Below are 13,670 nucleotides of genomic sequence, written 5' to 3'. Positions count from 1 at the left end.
CTTTTGAGGTTTTGGGGCTCCCAGTGACAAAGTAACGGTTTGAGCCCCAACCCTGTCCTGCATTACCACTAAGTCAAGTTTTGGTCTCGGTTTCCCCACATGGGAGCTCCAGACCTGTCCCTGCACCTAGTCGGGGGCTTCCAGCATGGGACAGCAGGTCCAAAGCCACAGGCGTGCCCTCTGCAGCGTCCCAGCTTTGCTGCGGTGGGACACGTGGAGCACTGCAGGGCAGCTGCGGTGGGTGAGAGCTGTAGCAGAGGCAGTACTGCCATATCTGACAAGGATGAGATGCTGGTAGAGGGGCTTGAGAGGCACTGGGAGCAGTAGGGTCAGCTCTAAGCCCTCTACCCCATCTCACCCCACCCCATTGCCACCTGGGGAAGGCCCAACCCAGGTCTGGATACGGGGGGGGGTCATCAGTGTCCACTGCAAAGTAACTTCCCAAGGTGGGGAAATGACAGGACGCAGGATGCATCAGAGAGGCAGCAGGGAGGTCCCACCCCCAACAAAGGAGTGCAGATGGGACTCTGCTTGACCACTCAGGCTCTCCAGAGCTCTCCAACCAGGCCTTGGGCCTCCGGATCCATCTCTGCACTGCCAGCTCTGGTAAGAACCCCCAGCCTCTGTATCTAGTCTGCTTCTTCATTCCCCGTGGACGTCTGATCTGCCTGCCTGCATTCAACAATTCCGTTACACCCAAAACTAATACACTAAATATCAACTAACTGTAAAAAAATAAAACAAAAAACCCCAACATTCCCATTAGGTGGGTTTAGCCAGAACCCCCACTGGGGTTGGTCTTCTTAGTAACTTCCCATCAGCAACCCCATCCTGCGCCTGGCACAAATTTCCACTTGTCAGAGTATTACTCAGCCTCTTCCCCACCCCCGCACCCACTGTGCCCATAGCCATGGCCGTACTCTGGTAAGGCCTGCCTTGCCACCTTCAACGAATGTCATGAATAACTTGGCCCTGAACAGCAAGTACAAACACTGCTGTTGGGCATCTCCCAAGGTACTTGGTGAGCAGGGAGTTGGGGCAGCAGCTGGAAGGATATGGGTTCCAGGAAGGTCACCCACGTGGGAATGCTCCTGAGCAGGCCAGGAGGCCGGCAGAGCCTGCAGGGCAGACGTCCCCAGGAGTTGCACACAGCCAGCTGGCATGCTCAGTGGCACAGCGGGAGAACTGCAGCTAGGATTGGGTGCTCAGCCCAGCATCCTTCCCTGTGAGCCGCCATCAGAAGCGGGGGTACTTCCCACAGGCTGCTGCCTCCTAACATGCCTGGAATGCTTTCCCCACCGTATAAATGGCAGCACTCTATCGTGGGCCCTCAAGGTTTAAAGAGCCTAACAGCCAGGATCCCACACTCAACCCCTCAGGATAGGATGAGGTGCAGGCCTGGGCTGGGTCACCTGCACATGGAAAGGTTAGGAATTGACCCCTTAGTTCTTGCAGGAAGCCTGGCCAGCATGAAACCTACCCCTGAGGCAGACAGCTGCAGCCCACTGTGGAAAGAAAGTCTGGCTGGTAGGTAAGACCTGAGAGCAGTTAGTAACAGGGCTGGCCGTACCCCTTGGCCCCTCCAATGAGCCAAGCACCTTCCCATTGTGAGCCGACAGGACTGAGGAGCCCAAGTGAGGGGCAGGGCAGGCAAGGTACAGGATAGGCACAGATGTCCTTGGATCCTACCCACTCCCCAGTTACTGTACTCGCTGAGGGGGATCCATGATCCATGACCCAGAGGGTTGGCTGGGCAGTAGCGGGCGCTTTCTACAGTGGGCGGAGCACCCAGGACATCAGTTACGTCCACAGCTCATATGCCCTTTGAGGACTGTCCTAAAACCACAACTTGACCCAATTCTAAGCCCGCCAGGTGGCTCAGAAGCAGAGAACCCTGCCTCCAGCTAGTGCATGAGAAGAAAAGACTAGGTGGTTTTAAAATCCTGACATTCCATTTAAAGACAAACACCCCTCCCCTTCGGCAGCATCACAGGCCAGGGCAGCTTGGGGACAGGGTCACTTCTTGGTCCAAAACTGCTTGTACTGCTCCAGGTCAAAGTTGTCACTTAGCTCTGGCTCCTCCTCCTTTTCTCGGAGCTGGGCCTCACGTTTGCGGAGCCGCACCCGCCTCTCTTCTGGGGAGAGGGCGTCCAAGTCCACTGGCATCTGTGGAGGGAAGGCATATACTCAGCGGAAGGGACCAGAATGGTCTCTGGACCTCCCCTTCTCTCCCTTCAAAGCTACGCTTTAAAAAAATTTCTTCTGCTTGTTTACTCAGGACGTTTTTTCTGCATACAGTCTGTTGCTGCTGTCTGAACTTGGTGTGTGGAATGAGCTGTGTGTCACCCTCCTCCCTCTCCATAACAATCCTGCTTTGTCACTTGCCAGCCCTCCTCTCTCCCTTCTAGCCACAGCGATTCTGAGCCCACTGGGACCTGCAACCCAGGGAGAGAAGCTTACCGCCAGTATCCGTCTGGGCTCCCGGTAGCGGATGTTGATGGTGGAGCCGTCCTGCTTGACCAGAAGCATGGGGTAGAGGCGAGCATAGGCCTGTCTGTGCACACGTGTGAGTGAGGCTCTGCTGCTGTCAGCCCACCAGGCGGATGTGTGTAGGCAGCGGCACACAGGGACGGCCCCTGTCACCACACACTGCGGCAGCAGGCTGCAGACACATACATTGGTCAGCGGAAGGTCAGCTGGACCATAGCGCCCACGTAGCCCAGGCCAGCCAGCTCATATTGGAGCATGCAGTGACCCCCAAGATGTGGAATGTGGTAAGAGCAGCTCCTACCCGATGTCTGGGAAGAGGCTGCAGGAGCTGAGCACACAAGGTTCCCAGACAGCTGTGGACAGAGGGCTCAGGCCACCAGTCTCTGGATGTGTGGAGCCCTGGACATGAGCATGGAGCAGGAAGCTGCCTTCCAGGGAAGGCAGACCTGGTGCTGTGGACTGAACATTTGTGCCCCCAAATTCACGTGTTGAAGCGCTAACCTCCAATAAGATGTCATCAAGAGCAGGGCCTTTGGGAACTTATTAGGATTAGATGAGGTCATAAGAGTGGGGCCCCCCCAGTGGGACGGGTGCCCTTATAAAAGACAGGAACTCGCTTGCTCTCTCTGCCCTGTAAGGACACAGGGAGAAGGCGGCTGTCTGTGAACCAGGAAGAGATAGCTCCAGAACTAGGGGAAATAAGCTGCCTGCTCTTTGATGTTGTTGGGGCAGCCTGAGCACACCCCTGGAAGCCACTCAGATTCTGAACATGGTAGACACTGAGACCCACATATGGCAGAGTACATGCTCTGACATGACAGGAAAGGGAAAGGCCCCACCCTCCACCTGTCTCTCACGCACCTGGGGCCTTGCCCTGTGACCCCCAAAGTCCCCTCCACTCTAGCTTTCAAGCAAACTTGGATTCAGACCCACCCCCTGTACTTCCCAGCTAACACTGGGGGCGGAGGGCCCATCTCTTCTGCTGGACTCTAATGGCCAGAGGGCAAGAACTGCATCTTATTTACTGTTAAGTTCCAGACCCGGAGCTGAGCACTCAATAAATTTTGGCCAAATGAATTCAGTCCCTGCCTTGAGAAGTGCAAGACAGGAGAAAGGAGATGGTGGTGTCCTCCCACTATAACAGTGGTTCCCACTTGAACCTTTCCCAGGATGAGGGCCCTCCAGGGAAGACTGCCGACAGAGTCCCTTCCCCTCCACACTGACTCAGGCTTCAAGTGCTGCATCCCTCTTCCCATATTCCACAGAAACAACATGAAACCTGCCCCTCGTTTCCTCCTCTGGCAACACTGACCACACCATGCTTCCCATTTGGGGGAGGCCAGAGGACAAGGGCACTGGGCAGATGGGGAAGCAGTTCTGGTGGGAACAGCAGGAAGGCCATGGCCCCTACAGGGACTCAGAGCCGGGCTAGGCTGCAGGTTCTGAATAGGAAGGTGTATGTCTGGTGCTGGGAAGTCAAAAGTCGCTTCCATTCTTCCCTTGACACCTTGTCAAGTCATCCACACGTGAACTTGCGCATATTATCCAAATAAACAACACACTGGCTCAGGAAGCTTCCTTCAATCAGCAGGGCCTGAAGTCCGAGTGGGCATTCCTTTGGGTGGCCCCCTGCTAGCAATCACAAGGGGTCTGGAAGTTTGTGCTTACCCAAGCAGGCTGCTTAGGGATGCCATTCCTCCTGAGGGCCCCTGAGGTATGTGGAGGCCCAAGGTCAGTTACAGGCCCCGCGTGTAACCTGCTGGGCAAGGAAATCTTTTTAACAGGCAGGCTTTTCTACCTAATTGATCCTCCTCAAATCCCAGCCCGGAAGAAAGCCACAGACCCAATCACATCCCCAAACAAGTATGTTCTCTCCGTGCCACTGCCAATCTCGCAGTAAGCTATCAAGCTCTCTGCCCTGAGCTGCGGAAGGTTTGTGAACAGCAGACGCTCAGGTTCTACTCTCAAAGATCCTGACTGGCTAAGTCTGGGCAGGGCCTGGACTCATTCTCGTGGGTTACAGTCAGGAAATTGTTCTGAGGATGGAGTGCAACGTATATGGAGGTTGGCTCACACCTTGTTTTCCAAGGTCATGTAATTCTCACAAGACCCAGAGAGGTAAGGATTACAAAAAGGGAGCCGTGGCTTAGGGCCACTCTTACTAAGCCCTGAAACCCAGGGAAGCATCTGTTTTGAGGTTTCCGCGATAAGCGGGGAGTTTCAAAACCAAATGCCTGCTCGGCGTTCAGACCTCAGGAAACGGGCCCTCCCGGCCGAGACGCGCGGGTTTGCCTCGCTGTCTCCTGTCGGAGCAGGGCATCTGCAGGCCTCCCTTTCCCTTAGGAGGTGAACCGGTAGGAGAGAGAAATGCTCCAAGCTTCCCAAGCGGATACCGGCGGGGCCCGGACCCTCCCTCGGGGAATTCCTCCCCACCCACACGACGTGGCACCAACCTGCCACCCTCACTGAGCTCCGGTGCAGCCTCGAGGGCCAGCGGCTCAGCCGCCACTGGCCAGGCGGGAGTGGGAATGACCGAGGCCGAGCACCGGGTCACTGCGGACTCAACGCCCGCCTTCCCGCGGTGCGGCCGCACGTCATCCGCGAGCGCTGCCACGCGCGGCGCTGACGAACAGCCCAGAAAGGCGGGTCTGGCACGGCGCTTTGACGTCCTTGTCCGCGGGCGTAGGCGGGCCGGCGCAGCGTTGACGTAGCCTCTCGGGTGGAAGCGGGCTGGCGCGGTGCTGTGACGTACGTCCCCAAGGGCGGTGGCCGTACCTCATGCTGCGGCGCCCGCTGGCTGGGCTGGCGGCGGCCGCCCTGGGCCGCGCCCCCTCGGACGGTGAGTGGCGTCTCCTCCCGCTAGGGGCGTAGCGCCCGGGTGCGCGCAGGTTCCGGAAGCTGGGCTGGGCGCCGCCGTGGTCCCACGCGTTCGGCTCTCTCGCTGCACCTGGGACGCCGCAGCAAGCGTGCGTCAGGGGTCCTCCTGGGGTAGCCACCGGAACTGTCCCCGCGGTCCTCAGTCGTTCCCAGGGCTGGCTCGTCGCAGAGTCCCAGCGAGAAAGGCGGGGCACATAAGGACAGGATAGCACGGTTTTTCATGCAGGTGAATTGACTTCATTTAAAGGGTCGCCCTTCGTTTTGAAGTTGTGTCCTATGTGTTAAAGTTGCGTTTGGTAGCTATTTTTCTTAGGCACATTGAAGCTGGTTCCCCTGTGTCAGTTCTCAAAACGTAGGACGAAATTCTGGCACGGGAAGCTGCAGACAGCTTGTAAAACCCATGCAGCCTGAGGGCTTCGTGCTGGATGCCATTGTGGACCCTGAAGGATGCGGAGGGGCAGAGAGGGGAAGCAGCTTGCCACTCCTCCCCCAGGTGGGCAACACAGCAGAGCCGAAAACCTTGGGAGATCAGGGTTCCGAAGGCCATTATGTGGCCCACAGAGGGGCCGTGTACGGCAGAGTCCCCACACCCCACCAAGGGAAAACCTTTTGGTTATCCCGCTGGCGTGTCGGCTTCCGTCCCCACCGCAGATGGCACACGCAAGGGGGTCCTAGGCTGGTGGAGCAGACTGCTCTGAGGCCCTCAGGACTGCCCTAGGGCCCCGTGCTGCTGGGCAGTGCAGATGCAGATATTCTGCCCAGGAGCAGGGGCTGGCCTTCCTGACTTGCGGGTGTGGCAATTTGATGTTGTTTCCCTCAGGCCCAGTGACCTCAAGTCTAGGTTGCTGGAGCTGCCCATCCGCTGTTCTGACATTCTTCTAGGAGCAGAGAGGGAGTGAGCCTTGTTCATCCAGGTGCTGGTTTGGGAAAGAGTAGTGAGGCATGTCACCTCACCTGTTATCACTGTTGTCTTTCAGTGGGAGAGAGGGAAGGTGTAAGCTGAGGTGACACCTCAACTTGTGGGGAAGGTAAACCCACAGGGACAGGAAGAGGAGGGCCAAGACTTGCCCCTCGTGGTCAACCTGGTGTGAGTTCCCTAGGCAGCATGCCTCCCAAATGTGGCCTTTTCTGGAATTTTCTGTCACTCTTAGACCTTCCAGACCATGACTTGTTGTGAGGGACCCAGGAAAACCTTCCCCTTCACCACCCGGAGGGATCTCGGTCGGGTGGGCTTTCCTGTCTTACCACTGACAAGCTAAGTTTTCTGCCAGCTGAGTCCCTACTCTACCTTTGCTCATATGAACACCTGTGACAGGTGCAGTGTGCCTGGGGTTGGTTGAGTGTGATTCTGGGTTCACATAGACCCGACCCTTGATCTTTGGGTAGGACAGGTGATGTCAGCAGTTTCCTTGAGTAGCAGATTGCCAGAGTTCTAATGGTGCTCTCAGTACCTTTCTCTTCAGCCACACCTATACTCTCCTTTTTTGTACACCTAAACTGTAAACTTCCATCTTGTGCGGCATATTCAGCATAGCACAAAAAACACATTCAATCAATTGGAGGAGGAGCAGAAATGAAGGAGGTATTGTAATGTGGTTGGGGGCAGAGTGACTCCTGCCTGTGAGGAGGAAAGGTCAGTAACAAGGGTGAACAGCTGGGAGCACTGGTTTACTGGTTTGGGGGCAGGCGCTTCTGTTGTCGGCTCCAAATCACCACTGACCCTGCGTGTCCTGGAGACCTCGGTCTCCCCTGGTCCCCTCTGACCCTGCATGTGCAGGTGTATGGGTTTCATTTCACCTCTGTGAGGCCAAAGCTGTGCCCCTAGAGACCTGGGATCGTCCTGCTTCATAGCTTTCTTGCCTGGGACCCTTTCCCTCTGTGCTTCCTCTGCTCTCTGCCTGTGGGGCAGAATTGGGATCTGATATAGGGTCGGCAGGGACCAGGGGAGAGAGAGACCCTGGTGCTTCTTTTTTATGGAAAGAGACCCAGATGTGGCATGCAGCACAGAGACAGGCCCGAGTCCTGCACTGTGTGGCTCTTTCCCATTCTTTTGAGGGCCCAGCTTCCTCTCAGGAGAGGAACGGTCCCGCCCTACTGTGGGGAGAAGTGAGAAGGAAATGGCTGCCATTTTGTAGCTGTCCTAGTTCAAGCCAGGTTCCCAAAGGCTAAGTGCTTTGTCAAGGCTACTTTGGCTAGGACGTGTTCCACACACCATGGGCAAGGCCAGACTGGTTCTCCTGCCTCACATGGGCTGTTTGGGAGGTGGAGTGTGACCTGCCATCCCAAGGCAGATCCCTTTCCAACCTTGTGGCTTACAAGAGGTCTGGTGGGACTTGACCTTTCCTCCCCATGTTCTCCATCATCACACCTAGTCTTGTGTGTCCTGTGGAGGGGCAGGGAGGGAGATGAGGTGGTGACAGTGCCTGGCCCTTGGAACAAGGCGGGCTGCAAGTAGAAACTGGAAAGAGGAGGTTCTACCTCATGCTTCTAGAGGAGTGCCGCCTAGCTGCATGGGGCGCTCTTTGAGCAGGGTTCCAGTGGAGAATGTTCTGGAACTCACAGGCTTGCATCCATGATCCTTATTGAGCATTCCGATTTCTTGCCAGGCAGCTGGAGTTTGGGATTGTGGGACAGTCAAGCAGTAAAGGACACAGAACTCCCCTGGATGGAGGGCTCTGCCTCGCCAAGAGATGACCCCTCGGACTTGCATGTTTCCATGGGCCAGAGTCAGACTCCAAGTGCTTGATCGCTGGGGCCTCAAGGCTTAGAGCGCCACCCCATGGTGTACTGTGCAAAGTGGCTTTAGTGATCACTCTCTCAGTGGTCACTGCACAGAGCCCCATCCCTAGCGGCTCCCCAAGGGCTTCTGCAGGGCCTAGCCGCCCCAGTGTGTGTGGTCCGGCCCTGCTGCTCTGGGAGCCCACCTAGGAGCAGGAGTCCACTCCGTGGGCCCCATGGGGTAAGACTCAGCACACGTCCTTGACCAGGCTGAGCCAGCTGACTCCACTCCCTCGAGACCAGAGTGAGACAGGTGTCCTCCAGCCCACAGTGATGACGAGGGAGGGTAAGAGGGCACTGGGGGGTCTCGAGCTTGGGCTGCATGAAGGTGGGGGCTCAGGAGGACGCCCTGTGAGGAGGGGCTGGGGTGTGGTGATTCAGAGCCAGGCAGGGAGTGAGCTTTGCGGCCACCAGCCGATCCTGACTGGACATACCCGTTGCTCACTGCAGGCAGGTGGTGGGTCAGGAGGTGGGGGCTTCAGGCTGGTGGTGTGGTTCAGTGGGACAGGCTCCCCTGCCCCTGGGTCCTGGCACAGGGTGGAGGGCGCAGGATGGAAACCAGGGTAGGATGTCTGGACAAGCAGGAGCTGTGCCACATGCCCCATGAAGGTGTCAGGCAGTGGGACTTGGTATGTGTTGGTTGGTTCTGACTGAGGATGAGTCTTCCTGTGTAGGTTTGTGGTCTCCAGGTGTTAGAGCTCACAGCAAGGAGGTGTGGCAGGAACTGCTGGGCAAGCATGCTGGAAAAGGAGCAGTGGGTCCTGCTGGCAAGGTTACAGCTGGGAGCCGGGGGTTGCCCATGGGGTGTGGGGTGCAAGGGCAGGGCACTGCCCATTGCAGGCACAGGACAGAGCAGGGCGTCCATGAGGGTCTTCTGTGCAGGCCGGAGTCATGGGCTGCCCTCCCTTCCCTCTGCCCCCAGCTCCCCAGAGGTCACCTCCCAGAGTCTCTGATGGGGGTTGGGAGGTCTTTGGGTCCTCCCCTCCCTGGAGGTGGATGCCCCAAGTGCACCCACTGGGTTGAGGGTTTGCTGCCATGATCAAGGCTTAGGCAGACCTCCTGGTCCGTCACTGTGGCTGTCACCGTGTGTTCACTTGGCGCCTCCCCTACCCTGGAAGAACTCATGTTCCTGTGGTGCTGACACACCAGCAGGGCCAGGAGACCTGGGCCACTGGACAATCACAGCTTCCTGGCCTGAGGGGCAGGGACTTGGTGTATCCAGAGGCTGGGCACTGTGTGGGGCAGACTGCAGCCTCCTTGGCCCCTCTTGGGACCTCGTGGCTCCCAGCGTCTCCTCAGTTCCTCCTGTGTTCCTACCCCCACCCCGTTCCCCAGTCACTCAGCGCCTGGGAAGTCAGAACAGACCCAGGGGAGCAGGCTGGGCTGCCCACGGGACATCCATTCTGGAAAGGACAGGGCTGTGTGAAGGGTGCCACTGAGGGCGAGATGAGACCTCCATGCACTGGGCCTCGGGCGGGACAGGGCTGTCCTCTGCTAGTTGGCAGTGGCCATGGGCTTAGAGCTAGATGCACGCATATGCAGGCCTGTATGTGGCATGTGTGTCTGGGGGCGGGGGGAAGCTGGGACACCAGAGCAGAGCTGGAAGTCCAGTGGGATCATTGCTGGATAGAAACAAGGTGCTCTTGAATAGGGAAACTCACAAGAGGCCAAGGAGCTAAGAGTTAGACACTTGGAGATGACACGCAGAGTGTTGATGGTTCCTCTGGGTCCCTTCTTCCTGTGTGTTTCTCACGTTCTTCTCCAGGGCGCATGTGTGATGGCCCCAGAATAGCAATGCTTTAGCAAGATTACCCGGTTAGCCTTGATTGCAGATTAGGAAAGCAGTGCCTGGCGGGGCCCTGCTGAAGAGCTGCCCTGGACTGGGGGACTGGGCGTCCCCCAAGCCGAGTGGCCCATCCTTCCTGGACCTCATTGCCTGTCTGCTGGCCACTGACTGCTTTGGGGACCTCCACACCTTACCAGGGTCCCCCATCAGCCCTGCAGGGCCAGGCCAGCATAGGGAGCTGCTCCAGCTCCCACATGCCCTCCAGGGGTCTCCCCCTGGGGCAGGGCACACCCACTCCTGGCCTTCCTGCCATCACACTCACGTGACTGGATGGGCAGGCCGCTTCTCCAGGGCCAGGAGCAGCCTTCTCTTCCGCATGAGGGGGAGGGCTGACTGCCCTGGGAGAGGTTTAGTGCCAAGAGGCAGGAGCAGGCTGGGATTCCCAACCCCTCCCAACTTGTCCAGAGCAGCCCAGGCTGAGTGAGACTGCCGCACCCGACTCAGGAGGTGGATCCTGTCCTGGGGCGGGGCTGGGAGTGTCAGGCGGGCACAGAGCTGCCTGGTCCCTTGCCCCGCAAAATCCCCCTCGTGTTCTCCCCTGTGGCAGGTGTCTGAGCTCTGTGCTGTGGGCTGAGAGGGGACTACCACTAGCTTCCTGCTGGCTTTCCAGACAGTATCAGAGAGGAGGGGTGTCAGGAAGCTGTGGTTCCTCAGTGTCGGGCCCTCGCTTCCTGATGGAAGTTCCCAGAACAGGGCTTGGGTTTTGCTGACCTTGACCTTGTTGGCCTCTGGGGCATGGTGCCAGGAGACGCAGGGGTGGGGACCCAGATGTTCCCCTCCCAGGAGCAGAAGTCCAGGCTCCCCAGGTGGGGTCAGAGTGCACAGCTGGGCAGGCCATGTGTTGGTGTTACCGTGTAGCCTGCCCTTCAGGAAGGTGCAGCCAGGGTTCGAGAACCGCTTCCAGCTCTGCCCAATTCCTGGGGCAAGTTGGGGGTGTGTGTGGCTGCAGCTACCCCACTCCCTGGGGTCTGCTGATAAGTCCCCGTCCTCACCCACAGGCATGTCAGGACCAAGGCCTGTCGTCCTGAGCGGACCGTCGGGCACTGGGAAGAGCACCCTGCTCAAGAGACTCCTGCAGGAGCACAGCGGCATCTTTGGGTTCAGCGTGTCCCGTGAGGCTCTAGGGGCTTTGGGGGGCTCTGCTGATCCCCCACACATGGGGATGTCCCCATACTGCTGACCCCTCCAGGAGCCCCACACACACACACACACACGGGATGAGCCCACACTGCTGAATCCCTAGAGCACCCTGTTGCCACACACATGGGCTGAGCTTGGTCCTGCGAGGAGGCGCTGAGGATGGGATGTGTGGGCTCTGGGTATCCTGGGTGGGTCACAGGTGCTTGTTCCTAGACACTACGAGGGACCCGCGGCCTGGCGAGGAGAACGGCAGAGGTGAGCTGGCCCTGCTGCTTGGTGCCCCAGTGCAGGTCTGAGGCCTCAGTCTCCCCACCTGATGGTGGCCCTCCTCCAGGGTGGGTGGGCGGGCCTAACTAGGTAATAGGCATCAAAGCAGTGCTGGCATCAGATGTCCATGTGAGCGGCTGGTGGGGGCCTGATCCCAGCACCAGGCAGCTGTGGGGCACTGCTCCAGGCCTGTGCACTGCTTTTCACATGGCCATGCGAGTGAAGTCATAGCTGTGCACACCATGTAGGGCTCTCTGATGTCATACGCATCTTCTGTAACCTTAGTAGGGCCTTTGTGCCTGCCTGAGACAGAGCATCCAAGTCCACCCAACCTCCCCCACTGAAGCTGGGAGTCTCCAGGTCCCCCCAAGCCAACGGTCTCCAGGCCCCCTTCACTGAGGACGGTGTGAGAAGTAGCATCTGCATATTCATCCCCTCCTTAGACTCCTCCCTGCCTGGTGGCCGCAGCAGCCTTCAGTGTGGATAGGCAGACAGGCCAAAGACAGAAGGTGCTTCTGGCCATATGTGGTTCCACAGGCCCTGGTAGCCTGGCTGTGGGCCGCCTCAACGGCTCCTGCTTCTTGCAGATTACTACTTTGTGACCAGGGAGGTGATGCAGCGGGACATTGCCGCCGGAGACTTCATCGAGCACGCTGAGTTCTCAGGAAACCTGTATGGGACCAGGTGGGCGGAGCTTGGCACCCTCCCTCCCAGCCTCCCAGAGACCTAGAGTGGGCAGCCCCGGCAAGGGCTTCTCTCTACAGGCTGTCAGGGTGAGGACCTGGCCCCTCCAGGCATGGAGAAGGTCAGCTATCAGGGTTCTTCAGGCCTCCCTCTCCTGGCCCTGCCCAGGCCCACCTGGCCAGGGCACTGTGGGAACAGGGCCACCCAGGGGCTGGTGTACAGTGAGGACGCGGGAGATCAGAGGCTTACAGGCTGCACTGCCGGGCCACTCCCAGACCCAGCAGCCCCTGCCTCCTACCTCACACCTACACCTAGAGCAGTGTCATGGCACAGGCAGGCCCAGGCTTGCTGGGCAGCAGCCTGTGTCCGAGTCCCACAGAACCGTGATGCTCCACTCCAGCCCAGGTGCATCTGGGAAGGGCAGTCAGCCCTCATTGTGGCGCTGCAATTCCCCTTAGATGGCTGGTGTGGGAGCCCTGGGCCCTGCCCAGAGCCCAGCAGAGGGCTTAAGATGAAAGGGTTGCTTCCTGAAAATGGGAGCAGATGCCAGGTCAGGGTGGGCCCCTGCAGGCCGCCTCCCCAGCCAGGCCCAGAGCAGGGCGTGGGGGCGGCAGGAGCCCTGGGGACCAGCAGTGGAGGCAGTGGGGTTGCTAGGTGCTGAGCGGCCCCTCCCCCATCCCCAGCAAAGCGGCTGTGCACGCCGTGCAGGCCATGAACCGCATCTGCGTGCTGGACGTGGACCTCCAGGGTGTGCGCAACATCAAGAAGACCGATCTGCGGCCCATCTACATCTTTGTGCAGCCACCCTCGCTTGATATCCTGGTGGGGGCAGGGAGCCCTGGACTGGGTCAGGGGCGGGGTGAGGAGGGGCGGGGCTGCCCAGTAGGCTCTGACCCTCAAGTGCTCCTCTCAGGAGCAGCGCCTGCGACAGAGGAACACAGAGACAGAGGAGAGTCTGGCCAAGCGGCTGGCCGCTGCCCGGGCAGACATGGAAAGCAGTGAGTACCTGACCAGTGTCCTCCACTCACCCCCACAGTGGACTGACTCACCGGCTCGAGGGGGGAGGGCAGGTGCTGTTATTCATGCTCCCCCACCCCTCACTGAGCCTCCACTGGCCCTGCCTCCCCCCCCACCCCCCAGGCAAGGAGCCCGGCCTGTTTGACCTGGTCATCGTCAACGACAGCCTGGACAAGGCCTACTGGGCTCTGAAGGAGGCACTATCCGAGGTGGGCTGGGGGGGCGGGGGCTAGGCCTCTCTCTGTAGGGAAGGGCCTGGGACAGGGGACTTGTGGCCCAGGCCCTGGGCAAGCCCCTCTTCCTCTCTCTCCTGCAGGAAATCAAGAAGGCTCAAGGGACAGGCCACTCTTGAGGAGGCTGCCAACTGTGTTCTCCCTGGACAGGGCCCTGCACCCACCCAGGCAGCCAGGGTGTCCCCAGTAGGTGTTTCTGCCTGTGTCATTCACCCCGTCCCCATGCCCATTTCTGGGTGCCCTGTGCTCAATCCCCCTCTCCACTAGGAGCTGGTCCTGTGTCCTAATAAAGAGCTGCTGGTTAGTGTCCTTGAGCCCGTGGATTGCTGCCCTGGCCC

General features: G+C 58.9%; 2 protein-coding genes and 1 long non-coding RNA gene across 7 annotated transcripts; 2 read left to right on the top strand and 1 right to left on the bottom strand.

Annotated features, from left to right (window-relative positions):
* The first annotated feature begins 468 nt into the window (after positions 1-468).
* Positions 469-3,567, top strand: LOC141567092 (uncharacterized). Its single transcript, XR_012489489.1, has 2 exons — positions 469-606; positions 2,409-3,567. It is a non-coding gene; the product is annotated as an uncharacterized LOC141567092 (long non-coding RNA).
* MRPL55 (mitochondrial ribosomal protein L55) lies at positions 1,931-5,083 on the bottom strand. 2 transcript variants are annotated; one of them, XM_019729815.2, is made up of 4 exons: positions 4,944-5,083; positions 4,159-4,249; positions 2,461-2,662; positions 1,931-2,166 (listed from the first exon to the last, which is right to left on the bottom strand). In XM_019729815.2, exons 2-4 carry the CDS (start codon positions 4,182-4,184, stop codon positions 2,017-2,019), a joined length of 378 nt encoding a protein of 125 aa, XP_019585374.2. In that variant the 5' UTR covers positions 4,185-4,249; positions 4,944-5,083; the 3' UTR covers positions 1,931-2,016. The 2 variants fall into 2 exon arrangements, with proteins under 2 accessions (XP_019585374.2, XP_019585373.2); XM_019729814.2 differs by having other exon boundaries at positions 4,159-4,246; positions 4,944-5,082.
* An 88-nt stretch (positions 5,084-5,171) lies between these two features.
* On the top strand, positions 5,172-13,646 carry GUK1 (guanylate kinase 1). 4 transcript variants are annotated; one of them, XM_019729807.2, is made up of 8 exons: positions 5,172-5,329; positions 10,990-11,103; positions 11,345-11,386; positions 11,986-12,082; positions 12,766-12,904; positions 12,996-13,080; positions 13,223-13,308; positions 13,416-13,646. In XM_019729807.2, exons 1-8 carry the CDS (start codon positions 5,269-5,271, stop codon positions 13,449-13,451), a joined length of 660 nt encoding a protein of 219 aa, XP_019585366.1. In that variant the 5' UTR covers positions 5,172-5,268; the 3' UTR covers positions 13,452-13,646. The 4 variants fall into 4 exon arrangements, with proteins under 4 accessions (XP_019585366.1, XP_019585368.1, XP_074168275.1 ...); XM_019729810.2 differs by lacking the exon at positions 5,172-5,329 and adding an exon at positions 5,360-5,593; XM_019729809.2 differs by lacking the exon at positions 11,345-11,386.
* Positions 13,647-13,670: the final 24 nt, after the last annotated feature.

Source organism: Rhinolophus sinicus, chromosome 5 (genome assembly GCF_057876585.1).
Source record: "Rhinolophus sinicus isolate RSI-liver-muscle chromosome 5, RSI-T2T, whole genome shotgun sequence".
In the NCBI taxonomy this organism is placed as follows: domain Eukaryota; kingdom Metazoa; phylum Chordata; class Mammalia; order Chiroptera; family Rhinolophidae; genus Rhinolophus; species Rhinolophus sinicus.
The sequence above is the reverse complement of the archived record's forward strand: the minus strand, read 5'-3'. Positions and strand labels throughout refer to the sequence as shown.

What these genes read in the sequence shown, in the direction of transcription:
- MRPL55 (XM_019729815.2), bottom strand. Translation starts at nt 4,184, where the DNA reads ATGGCATCCCTAAGCAGCCTGCTTGG. An exon ending in TCCCTAAGCAGCCTGCTTGG is followed by an intron (nt 2,663 to 4,158) that starts GTAAGCACAAAC and finishes ATGTGTCTGCAG; the next exon opens with CCTGCTGCCGCAGTGTGTGG. An exon ending in AGCCCAGACGGATACTGGCG is followed by an intron (nt 2,167 to 2,460) that starts GTAAGCTTCTCT and finishes TTCCCTCCACAG; the next exon opens with ATGCCAGTGGACTTGGACGC.
- GUK1 (XM_019729807.2), top strand. Translation starts at nt 5,269, where the DNA reads ATGCTGCGGCGCCCGCTGGCTGGGCTGGCGGCGGCCGCCCTGGGCCGC. An exon ending in CCGGGCAGACATGGAAAGCA is followed by an intron (nt 13,081 to 13,222) that starts GTGAGTACCTGA and finishes CCCACCCCCCAG; the next exon opens with GCAAGGAGCCCGGCCTGTTT. An exon ending in TGAAGGAGGCACTATCCGAG is followed by an intron (nt 13,309 to 13,415) that starts GTGGGCTGGGGG and finishes TCTCTCCTGCAG; the next exon opens with GAAATCAAGAAGGCTCAAGG.